Raw genomic sequence first — 13,782 nt, 5'->3', positions numbered from 1 at the left:
GCATGGTGACGTAGTACAAGGCAGAAAGGTCCAGTTCTAGCCGTGCTTGGTAACGCAATACCAGAGTACCAGAAAATGTGTTCCGTACCAAAGCGTACTAGTTGGTGAGTGAATTATTTTGCCAACAAGGTCCAATTTTACATCACTCAAGGGTTAGGGTTCATCAAAAGGCCCGGCACAATCTAAGTAACATCTTCCCACATCTCTCTTTGAAATGTATGCTAATGTAAAGATCAGCACCATAACAAACAGACTTTGGTTGAATGGTTTATGGAATTATTTAATTTGCCGTCCCGTATTTTTATGTAGCTGTGAAGCACTTTGAATCGCCTTGTCTATGAATTGCGCTCTACAAATAAACTTGCCTCGCCTCGACGACATAAACATAAAAGACAACAAGGAAGCTGAAGTGTAAAAGAAAAAAAGGATGCTAACTGTAGAAAAAGGTGCAAACTATAGAAGGTCAAGAAAAAGATGAAGTGTCGAAGGTAACGACGAGGAACAAATGAGGCGTAGAAGAAATAAAAAAAAGATGCGAGTAGTTAGCGTTACAAGTCACCGAGATGCGAACTGGAGAAGACAAACGCAAAACATAGAAAACTAAAATGGATACTAACTGTACAAAAAGACTCGAACCATTCAAGAAGGCTCAACTGTAGAAGAAAATGACACATGGAATGTAGAATGCTAAGATGCTAAAAAAAAAAAAAAAACAGGCAGTCATCTCCACAACCACATCAACTTTAGCCAATCATGGTATCGATAATCGGTCCATTCAAAACTTGAGTTCAAAAATGTTTCCCACAATCCTTGTGTCTTTGGTCTTCCAGGTTGACGGCGCCCTTCGGCTTCCTGTCGGACGGACCTGGCAACTACAAGTACAAGACCAAGTGCACGTGGCTCATCGAAGGACGGTGAGTCCGGCCTCATCTGTGTATCGCTCGTACTTTGCATTTTCAAACTCAAAAACCACTAAATGAAAAAGTTTATTTTGATAATCTGTTCAACACCAAAAAAAAAGATTAATTAATAGATGCGAATGTTTTTAAATGCTTTGTCTCGCTCTCATTTTTTATATCACAAAAACATGGCATTGAAACGGGGCGTGTAGACTTTTTTTTTTGTTGTTGTTGCCATTATAAACCAGCTATGATAACAAAGATATGATTCAATGATAGTTTGATGGTCTAATAATTGACAAAGGTAGACTGGGGTTGTTGTTGAAGTGTTTCTGCGAATGGGAAAACATTTGGACCATAAGTCAGTTAATCATCAACCTGTCGCGTGTTTAAAATGCAATAAGACACTGTGGACACATTTTTACACTCCTAGATGTCTTCTTTTTTTAATGAGGAAAAAAAAAGGTAGCGTCATTGTCCTGGGACCTGAAGTTGTCTTGTCAGAGAGCTCGTGGGAAACTAATTTAGTATTCCCTTCCACAGAGCTAATGGCCATTTCTTGGGGCTAACAAAAAGTTGATGTATTCTGCCAGAGAGCTAACGGAAAGGAATGCTAAGGACTGGTACACATAATTATAGTTGGGCTATTTTTTTTTTATCCAACCAAGGACAACAAACGCCGGAACATTTTTGTTTTGAAAGGTTATCCTATAAGATTGTGTTGTGGATTAGGGTTCGGGTACCCCAGCCAGGATGCTTGGTGGAAGCTTAACAGGGAGCTAATATTTCGCATGGAGTTTGCGTTGTTTGCTGGGGGATAAGCTAACAGGAAGCTAACATACCCAGCCAAGATGCTAACACAAGCTAACATAGCCAGCCAGGATGTTTGCCTCGTAGGTGGAAGCTAAAAAGTGAGCTAATATTTCCCATGGAGCTTCCGTTGTTTGCTGGGGATAAGCTAACATACCCAGACAAGACGCTAACATACCCAGCCAGGATGCTTGGTGGACGCTAAACAGTGAGCTAATATTTCCCATGGAGCTCATGTAGTGTGCTGGGGGTTAAGCTAACAGGAAGCTAACATACCCAGACAAGACGCTAACATACCCAGCCAGGATGCTTGGTGGAAGCTAAACAGGGAGCTAATATTTCGCATGGAGTTTGCGTTGTTTGCTGGGGGATAAGCTAACAGGAAGCTAACATACCCAGCCAAGATGCTAACACAAGCTAACATAGCCAGCCAGGATGTTTGCCTCGTAGGTGGAAGCTAAAAAGTGAGCTAATATTTCCCATGGAGCTTCCGTTGTTTGCTGGGGATAAGCTAACATACCCAGACAAGACGCTAACATACCCAGCCAGGATGCTTGGTGGACGCTAAACAGGGAGCTAATATTTCGCATGGAGTTTGCGTTGTTTGCTGGGGGATAAGCTAACAGGAAGCTAACATACCCAGCCAAGATGCTAACACAAGCTAACATAGCCAGCCAGGATGTTTGCCTCGTAGGTGGAAGCTAAAAAGTGAGCTAATATTTCCCATGGAGCTTCCGTTGTTTGCTGGGGATAAGCTAACATACCCAGACAAGACGCTAACATACCCAGCCAGGATGCTTGGTGGACGCTAAACAGTGAGCTAATATTTCCCATGGAGCTCATGTTGTGTGCTGGGGGTTAAGCTAACAGGAAGCTAACATACCCAGACAAGACGCTAACATACCCAGCCAGGATGCTTGGTGGAAGCTAAAATGTGATCTGATATTTCCCATGGAGCTCATGTTGTGTGCTGGGGGTTAAGCTAACAGGAAGCTAACATACCCAGCCAAGATGCTAACAGGAGCTAACATACCCAGCCAAGATGCTTGGTGGACGCTAAACAGTGAGCTAATATTTCCCATGGAGCTCATGTAGTGTGCTGGGGGTTAAGCTAACAGGAAGCTAACATACCCAGACAAGACGCTAACATACGCAGCCAGGATGCTTGGTGGAAGCTAAACAGGGAGCTAATATTTCGCATGGAGTTTGCGTTGTTTGCTGGGGGATAAGCTAACAGGAAGCTAACATACCCAGCCAAGATGCTAACACAAGCTAACATAGCCAGCCAGGATGTTTGCCTCGTAGGTGGAAGCTAAAAAGTGAGCTAATATTTCCCATGGAGCTTCCGTTGTTTGCTGGGGATAAGCTAACATACCCAGACAAGACGCTAACATACCCAGCCAGCATGCTTGGTGGACGCTAAACAGTGAGCTAATATTTCCCATGGAGCTCATGTAGTGTGCTGGGGTTTAAGCTAACAGGAAGCTAACATACCCAGACAAGACGCTAACATACCCAGCCAGGATGCTTGGTGGAAGCTAAACAGGGAGCTAATATTTCGCATGGAGTTTGCGTTGTTTGCTGGGGGATAAGCTAACAGGAAGCTAACATACCCAGCCAAGATGCTAACACAAGCTAACATAGCCAGCCAGGATGTTTGCCTCGTAGGTGGAAGCTAAAAAGTGAGCTAACATTTCCCATGGAGCTTCCGTTGTTTGCTGGGGATAAGCTAACATACCCAGACAAGACGCTAACATACCCAGCCAGGATGCTGGGTGGACGCTAAACAGTGAGCTAATATTTCCCATGGAGCTCATGTAGTGTGCTGCGGGTTAAGCTAACAGGAAGCTAACATACCCAGACAAGACGCTAACATACCCAGCCAGGATGCTTGGTGGAAGCTAAAATGTGATCTGATATTTCCCATGGAGTTTGCGTTGTGTGCTGGGGGTTAAGCTAACAGGAAGCTAACATACCCAGCCAAGATGCTAACAGGAGCTAACATACCCAGCCAAGATGCTTGGTGGACGCTAAACAGTGAGCTAATATTTCCCATGGAGCTCATGTTGTGTGCTGGGGGTTAAGCTAACAGGAAGCTAACATACCCAGCCAAGATGCTAATAGGAGCTAACATACCCAGCCAAGATGCTTGATGGAAGCTAAACTGTGATCTGATATTTCCCATGGAGCTCATGTTGTGTGCTGGGGATTAGCTAACAAGAAGCTAACATACTTGTCACGGTAACCAACAGAATATACGCTGAGTTCACGGGAAGCTAACACATTCATCCAAGCTACTCCCAGGATGCTAACATTGCTCATTTCTTTTATTCTTAGTCCCAATTCCGTCCTTCGCTTACGCTTTGAACATTTCGCCACGGAGTGTAGCTGGGACCACCTTTACGTCTATGACGGAGACTCCATCTACGCCCCCCTGCTAGCCGCCTTCAGGTAGAGCTACTCCCACCAGCGCCATCATTAGGTTCGAGCAACCTACGGAAGTTTTGTCCGCTAACTTGATTTTGTTTGTTTTAGCGGTCTGATCATTCCCGAGAGTTACAGCAACGAGACGGTTCCCGAGGTGGCGTCGCATTCTGGCTTCGCTTTGCTGCACTTCTTTAGCGACGCCGCCTACAACCTGACCGGATTCAACATCTCATACAGGTGAGAAACTAAAGGGCACCGCCGGACGCCATATGATCATTTACTTGTTCACGTGATGCATCATATGTTTGCATAATAGTTTTATAGTACATTCAAACTTTCAAATAATTTGTCATTAAAATGATGAAATGTACGTATCGTGGGGTCACATATGAATAATAAAGTCACGTTTGAAAAATGGTGGGGAAATGGCGCTTAAAGTGTTTGTAAAGGTGTATGAATCACACACGCTCTTAATCATCGACCTTAATAAACGAGTTGTGTTTTCAAGTTGAGTTTTTTTTTGGCCAAATAAATTAACTCAATTCCCCCTGCGGCGTTTCCTTTTTTTTGGTTTTACCCGCGTGTTCCACTCTTTAAAGAGCAGGCCTGAAATTCTACAAGAGCAGATGTGAGCGTCAATAATTCATCCGCCGCCCTGTGATGTTTTATTTACAGTTTGCTTTTCAGCAACGTGCACTTGTGTCCTCCCTGGCAGGGTGAACACGTGTCCCAACGACTGCTCGGGTCGGGGCGAGTGCCACCTGGCCAACGCCACGGGGGCGCCGCAGTGCCGCTGCCTAGACGGCTGGAAGGGCGACGCCTGCGACGTGCCCTACTGCCCCGACGACTGCGGGTCCCCCGAGCGGGGACGATGCCGGGACAAGAAGTGCGACTGCTTGCTCGGGTGGCAAGGTGAGCCCAATGCGGCCGTTACGGTCGCGTGGCATCCGAATCCATTCACACTACAGGAAGTGGAGCAAAAACAGGAAGTGGCAGCCTTTCAAAATAAAACCTATTAACTCATTCACTGCCATTGACGTCAAAAATTCATTTGAACTACTTCTATTAGTTTAACATTTTTTTCCACTTTTGTTGACAAGAGTATGAAAACCTAGATTTTTTTTAATTGTATATTTAGAACAGATATAAAATTTGTGATTAATCGTGAGTTAACTAGTGAATCTATGCGATTAATTACGATTCAACATTTTAATCAACTGACACCCCTAAAAAAAATGTTTTAAATCACGCGATTAAAATTTGTAATTTTAATTAATTGCATGACTTCAATAGTTAACTCACGATTAATCACAAATTTTATATCTGTTCTAAATATACAATAATTTTTCCCCTAGGTTTTGTTAACAAAAGTGGAAAAAATGTTAAACTAATTAAAATTGCTCAAATGAATTTTTGACATCTGGCAGTGAATGAGTTAATGATCATGATGATCCAAATTCAAAGTCCTTTCTTCACAAAAAGCTGCTCAACCAACTGAGAGTCCTTTAAACCGAACAGGAATGGGAATAAAACAGGAAGTAGAAACTTGCCAAAATAGGAAGTAGTAACCAACCATAATAAAACATGGTAATAGTGTAAAAAAGGTGTTTAGCCGCACTAGCTAGCCAGCCGAAGCTGGTTGCTAGTGAAGAGGAATAATTGAATTTTGTCCTCTTTGCGTGTTCCAAAAATGAAGATAGAGATTTAATGCAAGAAAAATACACCTTTGCAAAAATGATTTCATAAAAAACAGAGAATCTCTGGACAGATAACAAACAGCCTTTATCATCACTTAAACATCGTGGGATTCAGAGCGTCAAATGTACTCTTCTACGTGTACAATAGCTTCTTATAGTTAAAAGGACCTCCTCCTTTTCATTTATAGACTAAACATACTCTCTGGTACTTTTCCGTGAGCAGTGGCGTAAACAAGGTCAGATTTGGGTGCGTGTTCGGGACTGAATATGTTATGTACAGGGATGTGATTTTTCCGCTAATTCGCGGAATTCCGCTTTTTTTTTATCTCCCCCCCAAAAAAAAAAAGTTTTTTTTTTTTTTTTTTTTAGTAGTAGTTCATTGTGTATGCACATGACTCCGACAGATAACATCTTCTGCTATAACAAAGACATTTGTGGTATGCTCTAATATGAGTTACTTTTCATTTGGTCATGATACAATTATTTGTTCATGAAATTTGAACTCTTCAACATTATTTATGTGTTAATTTAGTAATCACATTAGTTAGATATGATGATATTCTCAGTGATAGTTTTTAAAAGCAAAGGCAGTCCAATGTTTTTGAATGTGACTGATTTTGAGTTGACTAAAACTGCCATTTTATATGGGATAGTTCAATATACATTGAAAATTGATGCTGTTGTTTTGTCTATTTCTTTGTCATGTGAGTGCATTGAAAGTACTTAAGAACACGGAAAACCCATGAGCGAGTGCCAGCGGCCCCCAGACCCCCGGCTAAATTTTCAGATAATTTCACTTTGGTCAAATCACATCCCTGTATATAGTTGAAGGTTCTATTTTTCCCCATAACAAAATCTCACAAACAAGTTGAACCAAATTTACGGTGGGCGTGACTGACGAAGAAAGTAACGAGTGTGTGTGTGTGTGTGTGTGTGTGTTATTTCAAAGCAAATTTTGTTTTCAAGACCGAAATGTGCGCGTACAAATAAAACAAGGAATTTTGGACCAATCAGTGTGCACCAGCCTAAGGTCAGACCATACCGAGATCAACACCATCTGCTCTGCTAAGGACACAAAACATCTCGACAAGGTTAATATAAAGAATTGGAACGTTAATAATGTGTAACAATAGTTGATATATGAAATTAGGTATTAAAAATGTTATAATATCTTTCACTAGCTAGCTGATGCACCAAGCTTGCCTTGACCTCCGACTGCTCGCACGTTGGCGACTTATTTCTCTTTCCCCCGTCAGGTCCCGACTGCTCCGTGTCTGTCCCGGCCGACTCGGGTTTCTGGAGCCGGGAAGCCTTCCTCTCCGAGCCGGGCTTGGCCAGGGCGTCGCACAAGGCGGTGGTGGAGCAGGGCGTCATGTGGGTCATCGGGGGATACGTCTTCAACGCCTCCGACTATCACATGGTCAAAGCGTGAGTCCGAATCAATCGTGAAATTCACAATCACAATCGTGGCGAAATAATAAGCTTGATTTTCTTGCCGTCGCCGTAGCTTCAATTTAAGCAGCAAGTCTTGGCTGACACTGGATCCGTCCGTCAACACCGTCCCGCCTCGATACGGACACTCGGTGGCGCTACACGACGTAAGTCCAAGTTATTGAAGACGAGAAGTTTTGATATTTGATGTTGTGAAGATTATTGAGGGCACTCGAGGTGTCGGAAGTTAAATGTCAGCTTTTTTAATATGAACGCGCGCACACCCCGGCTGCATTATTTGCTGGCTTTTTTTGTTGTCTTTTAATGCCAATATAATTCTCATTTTTATTGAATGCTAACTCTGGCGACGTTAACTCATTCACTCCCAGCCATTTTCACTGAAGCAACCCCCTTCGCTTTGGGCTGTTTGACTGGATTTTGGCTGGTTTTGAGTCTCTTCTTTTGCAGCAATTAGCATTAGAGCTGCCAAACGATTACATTTTTTGATCAGATTAATCACATCTTAGAATTTTGATTAATCGCTTAACAAAAAAGGCTTCTTTATCAATATTTTTTCCCGCCAAATTTGAAAAAAAAACACCTGTAATGTGTTAATTCGTTTGACATTTAAAGTTATGAGTACGTCTTAAAAAAAAATTGATCCACTGCACACGCTCATCCTCCTCTTTTTCTAATCAGTTAACTCTTTGACTGCCAAAAACGTTAAATAACGTTTCGTAAAATCCTATGGAGGAGTGCCAAAGACGTTAAAAGACGTTTTTTTCAAAACAGGTGAAACTAACCATTTTCTATTGTTGATTACTCAAAAACGGAATAAGGTAGAAACAAACTTTTTTTTTCTGATGGAAGATGAGAGTCCAATCTTGTTTTGGCAGTATGTGTGTTTCCATAGTCCAAACACATAATTTTCTATGGACCTTGAAAGATCAGTCAAAATGCTTAAAATCGGCTGGCACCCACGGCATCCCTTTTCTGAAAACGTCTGGCAGTCAAAGAGTTAATTACTTGCATAATTTCAAATGGAAACAAAATGACCCCAATTTTCTGACATGAACAAATATTCTAAATGTGAGACGCAAACATTTATTAAATGCTTTACTTTAATGCATGTAATTATGTTTATTGCTCAAGCACAACCTGTGCTACCTTAAACGTAGCCATCCACTGTCACGCCAAAGGATAACCTATGGTCAAAATTAATTGTGCGATTAAGCTGCGTTAATTCATGATTAATGCGATAATTTTTTGTGATTAATTAATCAGTTAACACTTTAACTTTGACAGCACTAATAAGAATACAGTTAAGTTTCATCATTATCCACAAATCAGTTTAAAACAATTGGGGAAATGATCTCTTATACTGTGCTGCCACCTGCTGGCCATTTTTTGTAGTAACTACCATTGCTTTAAGCCACCTCTTCATGTCAGAAGCAGGATCAAATCATTCTCTATGCTCTTGCATTAAAAAAAAAAAAACATTAAAAAAACGCATTTTTGGGTTTGAATGAGTTAAAGAGGTTTGAATAAAGTGTGAAATGTTTCCTATTGCTCAGGGCAAAGTGTACATGTACGGCGGTAAGATGGACTCCACGGGGAACGTGTCCAGCCAGCTGTGGGTGTTCCACGTCCAGAACCAGACCTGGGTTCTTCTGAGCCCGCGCGTAAAGGAACAGTACGCCGTGGTGGGACACTCGGCCAACGTGGTCCCCCCCCTGCAGGACGGGGACGCCCCCGTCATGCTGGTGCTCTTTGGACATTGTCCTCTCTACGGATACATGAGCGTGGTGCAGGAGTACAACATTCGTAAGTCCTGCCGTGGCGGACAGTCTGAGGAACCAGTCACGCCGTTTTCAAAGTTTAACGTAGCATCCTGAAACTTCCGGATGCTATCTTGCCACATTATCATTCTGTTTTCAACTTCATCCCAGCATGTCTTAAAACAATTTTTCCGTCGGTTGCAGTGCGTAACCAGTGGAGCGTGGTCCCCACCGACGGCGCTCTGATCCAGGGCGGCTACGGCCACAGCAGCGTTTTCGACGCCGCCACCCGAGCCATCTACACGCACGGAGGCTACAAGGCCTTCAGCGCCAGCAAGTGCGGCCTGGCCGGAGACCTCTATCGGCTGGACGTGGACACCAGGAAGTGGTGAGTGGGCGGCGGTTGACGAAGGCGGCGGGGGGGGGGGGGGGTCGTACCGTTCAATGCAGTGGTGTGAGATGTATATCAAGGGGTCCAATCTGGCCCATGACAACAGAACCCAAACAGCAGTTTTCAGTCAAATGTGATTGTTACTATTTTTGTTCACTAGAGGGCGCACTGACAACCACTTAAATGACATTCTGCAATTTGGCAGTTACTCAGGATTTGATGCAAAGATTTTGTTAAGACATCTCAGATTATTCTGCAGTAAAATCATACTGTAAATTACAATAATTTCAGAATGAACACATAGTTATTTGCATCCGTCATTATTTATAGGTTTTTAGGCAACGGACATACCGGCCCGGCCCGGCCCGGCCCACTTTAGATCACATTTGGGTGAAAGTGGCCCATGAATTCAAATGAGTTTGAGGCCCCTGGTTTTAACGGCTGCTGTTTTTGCGGCAGGACCATCCTGAAGGACAGCGGCTTCTTCCGCTACCTCCACACGGCCGTGATCGTGAGCGGGACCATGTTGGTGTTTGGTGGAAACACGCACAACGACACCTCCATGAGTCACGGCGCCAAGTGCTTCTCCTCCGACTTTATGGCCTACAGCTTGGGTTGGTGCACACAAACGTCACATACATCGCCACTAAAAAGTGCACTTAAAGGTTCTGAAAACTCTTCTTTTGTTAGGGACGTTTTCCTGACACTGGATATTTGTATTTACTTATTTTTTTGTACATTTTATTGTGTGTTCTATACAAATATGTATTTTATGAACAATTTGGGGAAAAGATTGCCATCAATTTCGTGCAATCTAAGGAAAAATTAAGGAAAAAATCCCTATTGGGCTATATAGAAAGAACGTTAATCAGACTGCTGTATTTAAAAGGCTTTTTGCGTGACATTGCACCAATGACGTCATAGGACTCACTTTGCTTGCAGTGCCACATTTTTACAGCAGGTGGCACTGTTGACCTTTGTACAGTAGACGTCGCAGTGATGCCTGCTCTCATTTAACAACATCTTTCATGCATTAAAAAAAAAAAAAAAAAAAGTATTAAGATGTCCATTTCTAAATGTATGATGATTTTTCTTATTTCCAGCCTGCGACGAGTGGACACTTCTGCCCCGGCCTGAACTCTTCCATGACCTAAACCGCTTCGGCCACTCGGCGGTCGCCAGTGACGGGTAAATCTATAACACATGAGATATAAAATTAATGTAGATGTTCCTGCTGAGATTTTTGAAATGTGTGCAAGTAAAATGAGGTTGAAAGTGTGTGTGTGTGTGTGTGTGAATAATGCATGTGTGGCATTTTGTGACATATGAACATGTCGTGCAAACATGTGGAGATTCCTACATGAGCATGAATATTTGATATATCTGTGCCACAGCTTTCCGGGTTAACTACTTAAAAAGGCTCAAGAGCAGTTGCAGAACGTCATACTGGCTTGAAAGTTCATCCATCGTTCTTGGTCTTGGAAAGTCCGCGTGCAATCTTGAAACTTTGGCACATCGCCGTCAAACTTAATCCGCACCATCTGGAATCTTGGTTTGGAAAATTCATTATTCTGTCCGGATTACATTTTTGAAGAGTTTTAAACGTTGTCAAACGGCCTTAACACATCGACACGCAGGCTTCAAACCTCATCATACAGTCTTATAATTTCGTCATCTCGCCTTGAACGTTCAGTTTAGTCTTGAAGCGCTTGCGTCATCATATCAACTTGAAACTCAAGTTTAGACTTGAAACTTCAGCGTACCACTTGAACTCGCCGCTACGGTTTTGGAATTTCCCCTCACTGTCGTAAAACTCTGGCATGCGGCCATGAAATGTGGTCATGGTGTCTTGAAAGCAAGGTTTTTATAGTTAACAAAAAGTAAGGAAATAAATAAAACTATAATTGGGATAAAAAAAAAATTGCATTAATGAAATAAAATGAAAACAAAAATTCTTTAACAAATGAAAACGAACAAACTACCTTTTACAAGAATAACTAATTATAGTGAATATGTCTTTGACTTTAGCCTTTATCAATTAATCGCTTTCATTTTAATGTATTTATTTTGGTATTGCTCTACGTCCGTACACAAGAAGCAAAGGAAATTCAATCAGTCGTTTAAGAATTGTACTTTACTTTATAAGGCACTACTTTTTTAATTTAGCACTTGAGATATGCTCCATATAAGTAAAATAACTAAAACCAATTCTAAAATGACTAAAAACTGAATTAAAATGAAACATTGCTAAAAACTAACAATCTCACTTTAAAAAGTACTTAAAATCAAATGAAAAATCCAAAACTCTTACAACCCTGCTTGAAAGTTGCTCGTACCCTCTGAAGACTTCTCATGTCTTTAAAACGTTGCCATCCCAGCTTAAAATTGTGATGGCGTCTTGATTTTTGTCGTACTCAATCACTTGTAATGTGAGTCATGTCACATTTTAATGATATCAATTTGTCTTGCGTGAGACTTTTTAAGGGCTCTCCACTGCACATTTTCTCAAGATTAGCTCTTGGCTAATTAGCACTCGGTTGGTTGTGACGACCCCAAGGTCGTTTTTCGTCTCATCACTTTGCGTCCTCGCAGCTGTGAAGTCGGATACTAAACTTGCCAGCGAGGAGCCAGATGGCGCTCAAGGACGAGACGCACAATTATAATTGAATTAATTGTCGAAAAAAAGGGCCATTTTTTTGTATTATTTACCACATGAAATATTTCATTGATTTGTTGAAAATAATACAATTAAAAATATTGGTCAAAATATATTTGAATTTCAGTTATTTGATTATAATTTAAGTATCGGTATAAATAAAGGCAGGTTAAAATGGGAATAAACTATTTTATTTATTTGCTCAAGAAAAAAAAACTTTTTTCCATGTGTTTATAGTTTTTCAATGATCTAATTCAATGATCTGTGAATTTGTTTATCAAATATAATGGTGTAAAATGAACGTCATAAAACAATCCACATTTAACAGTGTTGTATACACTTTATAACTAAAAATGAGAATGAATGAATTAGATCTAACATAATTTACTCATGTATCCATTTAAGTGGTTAATTTACTGAAAATAATAAAAAAAAATAATAAAACGTAATGAACAATTTACAAGTACAGTATATGTAGCAATTGTGTGTGTTTTATTAATTTAGTCATCTACAGTTGAATAAAAAAAGCGAAATATTTTAATATTTGAATAAAGTAGTTTAATATTAATCACACTAAAAATAAAAATATAATATTTTGCTATAAACACACATAAAGAAATAATTAGAATTTAAAATTGTACTAAAGTCTTAAGTAAACCATTTTTTAAAAAAATGTTATCTAATATTGTAGTAATAAATTATTCATTCTAACTTTAAATTGTTCATAATTTAATTACGATTATCTAATGTATATGTACAATTGATTATTTTAATTACAATAAACCATTACTAAATTGTTTGAGATGAACGAATAAAAGTAACTAAATAAAAAAAAAAACTACTACTACTAAAACTAAAAATATGCGCACAAAAAAAATCACATTTTCTTTTTTTCCAAATTTGATTTGAATTGTGCTGCTTGCAGGGCGATGTACGTGTTGGGCGGCTTCAACAGTCTTCTCCTGAGTGACGTCCTGGTGTACACGTCCCCGCGCTGCTCGGCCTTCTCCAGCGCCGCCTCGTGCGCTCAGGCCTCGCTGGGCCTCCACTGCCTGTGGAACAGCAGCCAGGCTTCCTGCCTGCCCTGGGAGGGAAGCCCCAACCCGGAGCAGCAGCAGGTGCCCGCGTCCTGCAGCACCAGATCCTGTAGGTGGCGCCGCAAAGCCTGGTCAAAGTCTTTGCTCCACTGTCATATGATCTCGAAACTTCGCCACAGCATCTCAAAACATTTGCAAACTGCGTTGTAACTTCCGCATAGCGTCTTCAAAATTCTTCATACCGCCTTTAAAATGTCTTCTTGGCATGGATTTTCAAGCGTGTTGATGTGCTCGCCTCCCAGATGCCGACAACGAGCGCTGCGACCAGTACACGGACTGTTACAGCTGCACGGCCAACACCAACGGCTGCCAGTGGTGCTCGGTGCAGTGCGTCTCCCTGGGAAGCAACTGCACCGCCGTCTCGGTAAAGACCAACCCGCCGCGCCGTCCACATCCTCACAACTCTTGTGACCATATTAAGGTTGTCTTTCCTTAAGGGTCCCGTGGTGGATTTTGACGGCTGCCCTAAAGACAACCCGTCCTACGTGTGCAACAAGAAGACCAGCTGCAAGAGCTGCGCTGTGGACCAGAACTGCCAGTGGGAAACGCGCAACCAAGAGTGCGTCTCGCTGCCTGGTAATAAATCTGTGGACGCC

General features: G+C 41.5%; 1 protein-coding gene across 1 annotated transcript in view; it reads left to right on the top strand.

Annotated features, from left to right (window-relative positions):
* The window catches only part of atrn (attractin), a 48,803-nt gene that overhangs the window by 1,580 nt on the left and 33,441 nt on the right, over positions 1–13,782 (top strand). The window contains exons 2-14 of the mRNA XM_077563605.1: positions 831–914; positions 4,047–4,160; positions 4,245–4,373; positions 4,852–5,048; positions 7,090–7,261; positions 7,341–7,431; positions 8,839–9,088; positions 9,247–9,430; positions 9,893–10,047; positions 10,537–10,621; positions 13,015–13,235; positions 13,429–13,550; positions 13,624–13,762. Of these exons, the coding sequence (XP_077419731.1) occupies positions 831–914; positions 4,047–4,160; positions 4,245–4,373; positions 4,852–5,048; positions 7,090–7,261; positions 7,341–7,431; positions 8,839–9,088; positions 9,247–9,430; positions 9,893–10,047; positions 10,537–10,621; positions 13,015–13,235; positions 13,429–13,550; positions 13,624–13,762 (1,943 nt within the window). The remainder of the gene's footprint in view (positions 1–830; positions 915–4,046; positions 4,161–4,244; positions 4,374–4,851; positions 5,049–7,089; positions 7,262–7,340; positions 7,432–8,838; positions 9,089–9,246; positions 9,431–9,892; positions 10,048–10,536; positions 10,622–13,014; positions 13,236–13,428; positions 13,551–13,623; positions 13,763–13,782) is intronic.

This window comes from Vanacampus margaritifer, chromosome 1 (assembly GCF_051991255.1).
Source record: "Vanacampus margaritifer isolate UIUO_Vmar chromosome 1, RoL_Vmar_1.0, whole genome shotgun sequence".
NCBI lineage: Eukaryota > Metazoa > Chordata > Actinopteri > Syngnathiformes > Syngnathidae > Vanacampus > Vanacampus margaritifer.
Note: the sequence above shows the minus strand (reverse complement) of the source record. Positions and strands in the feature narration are given on the sequence as shown.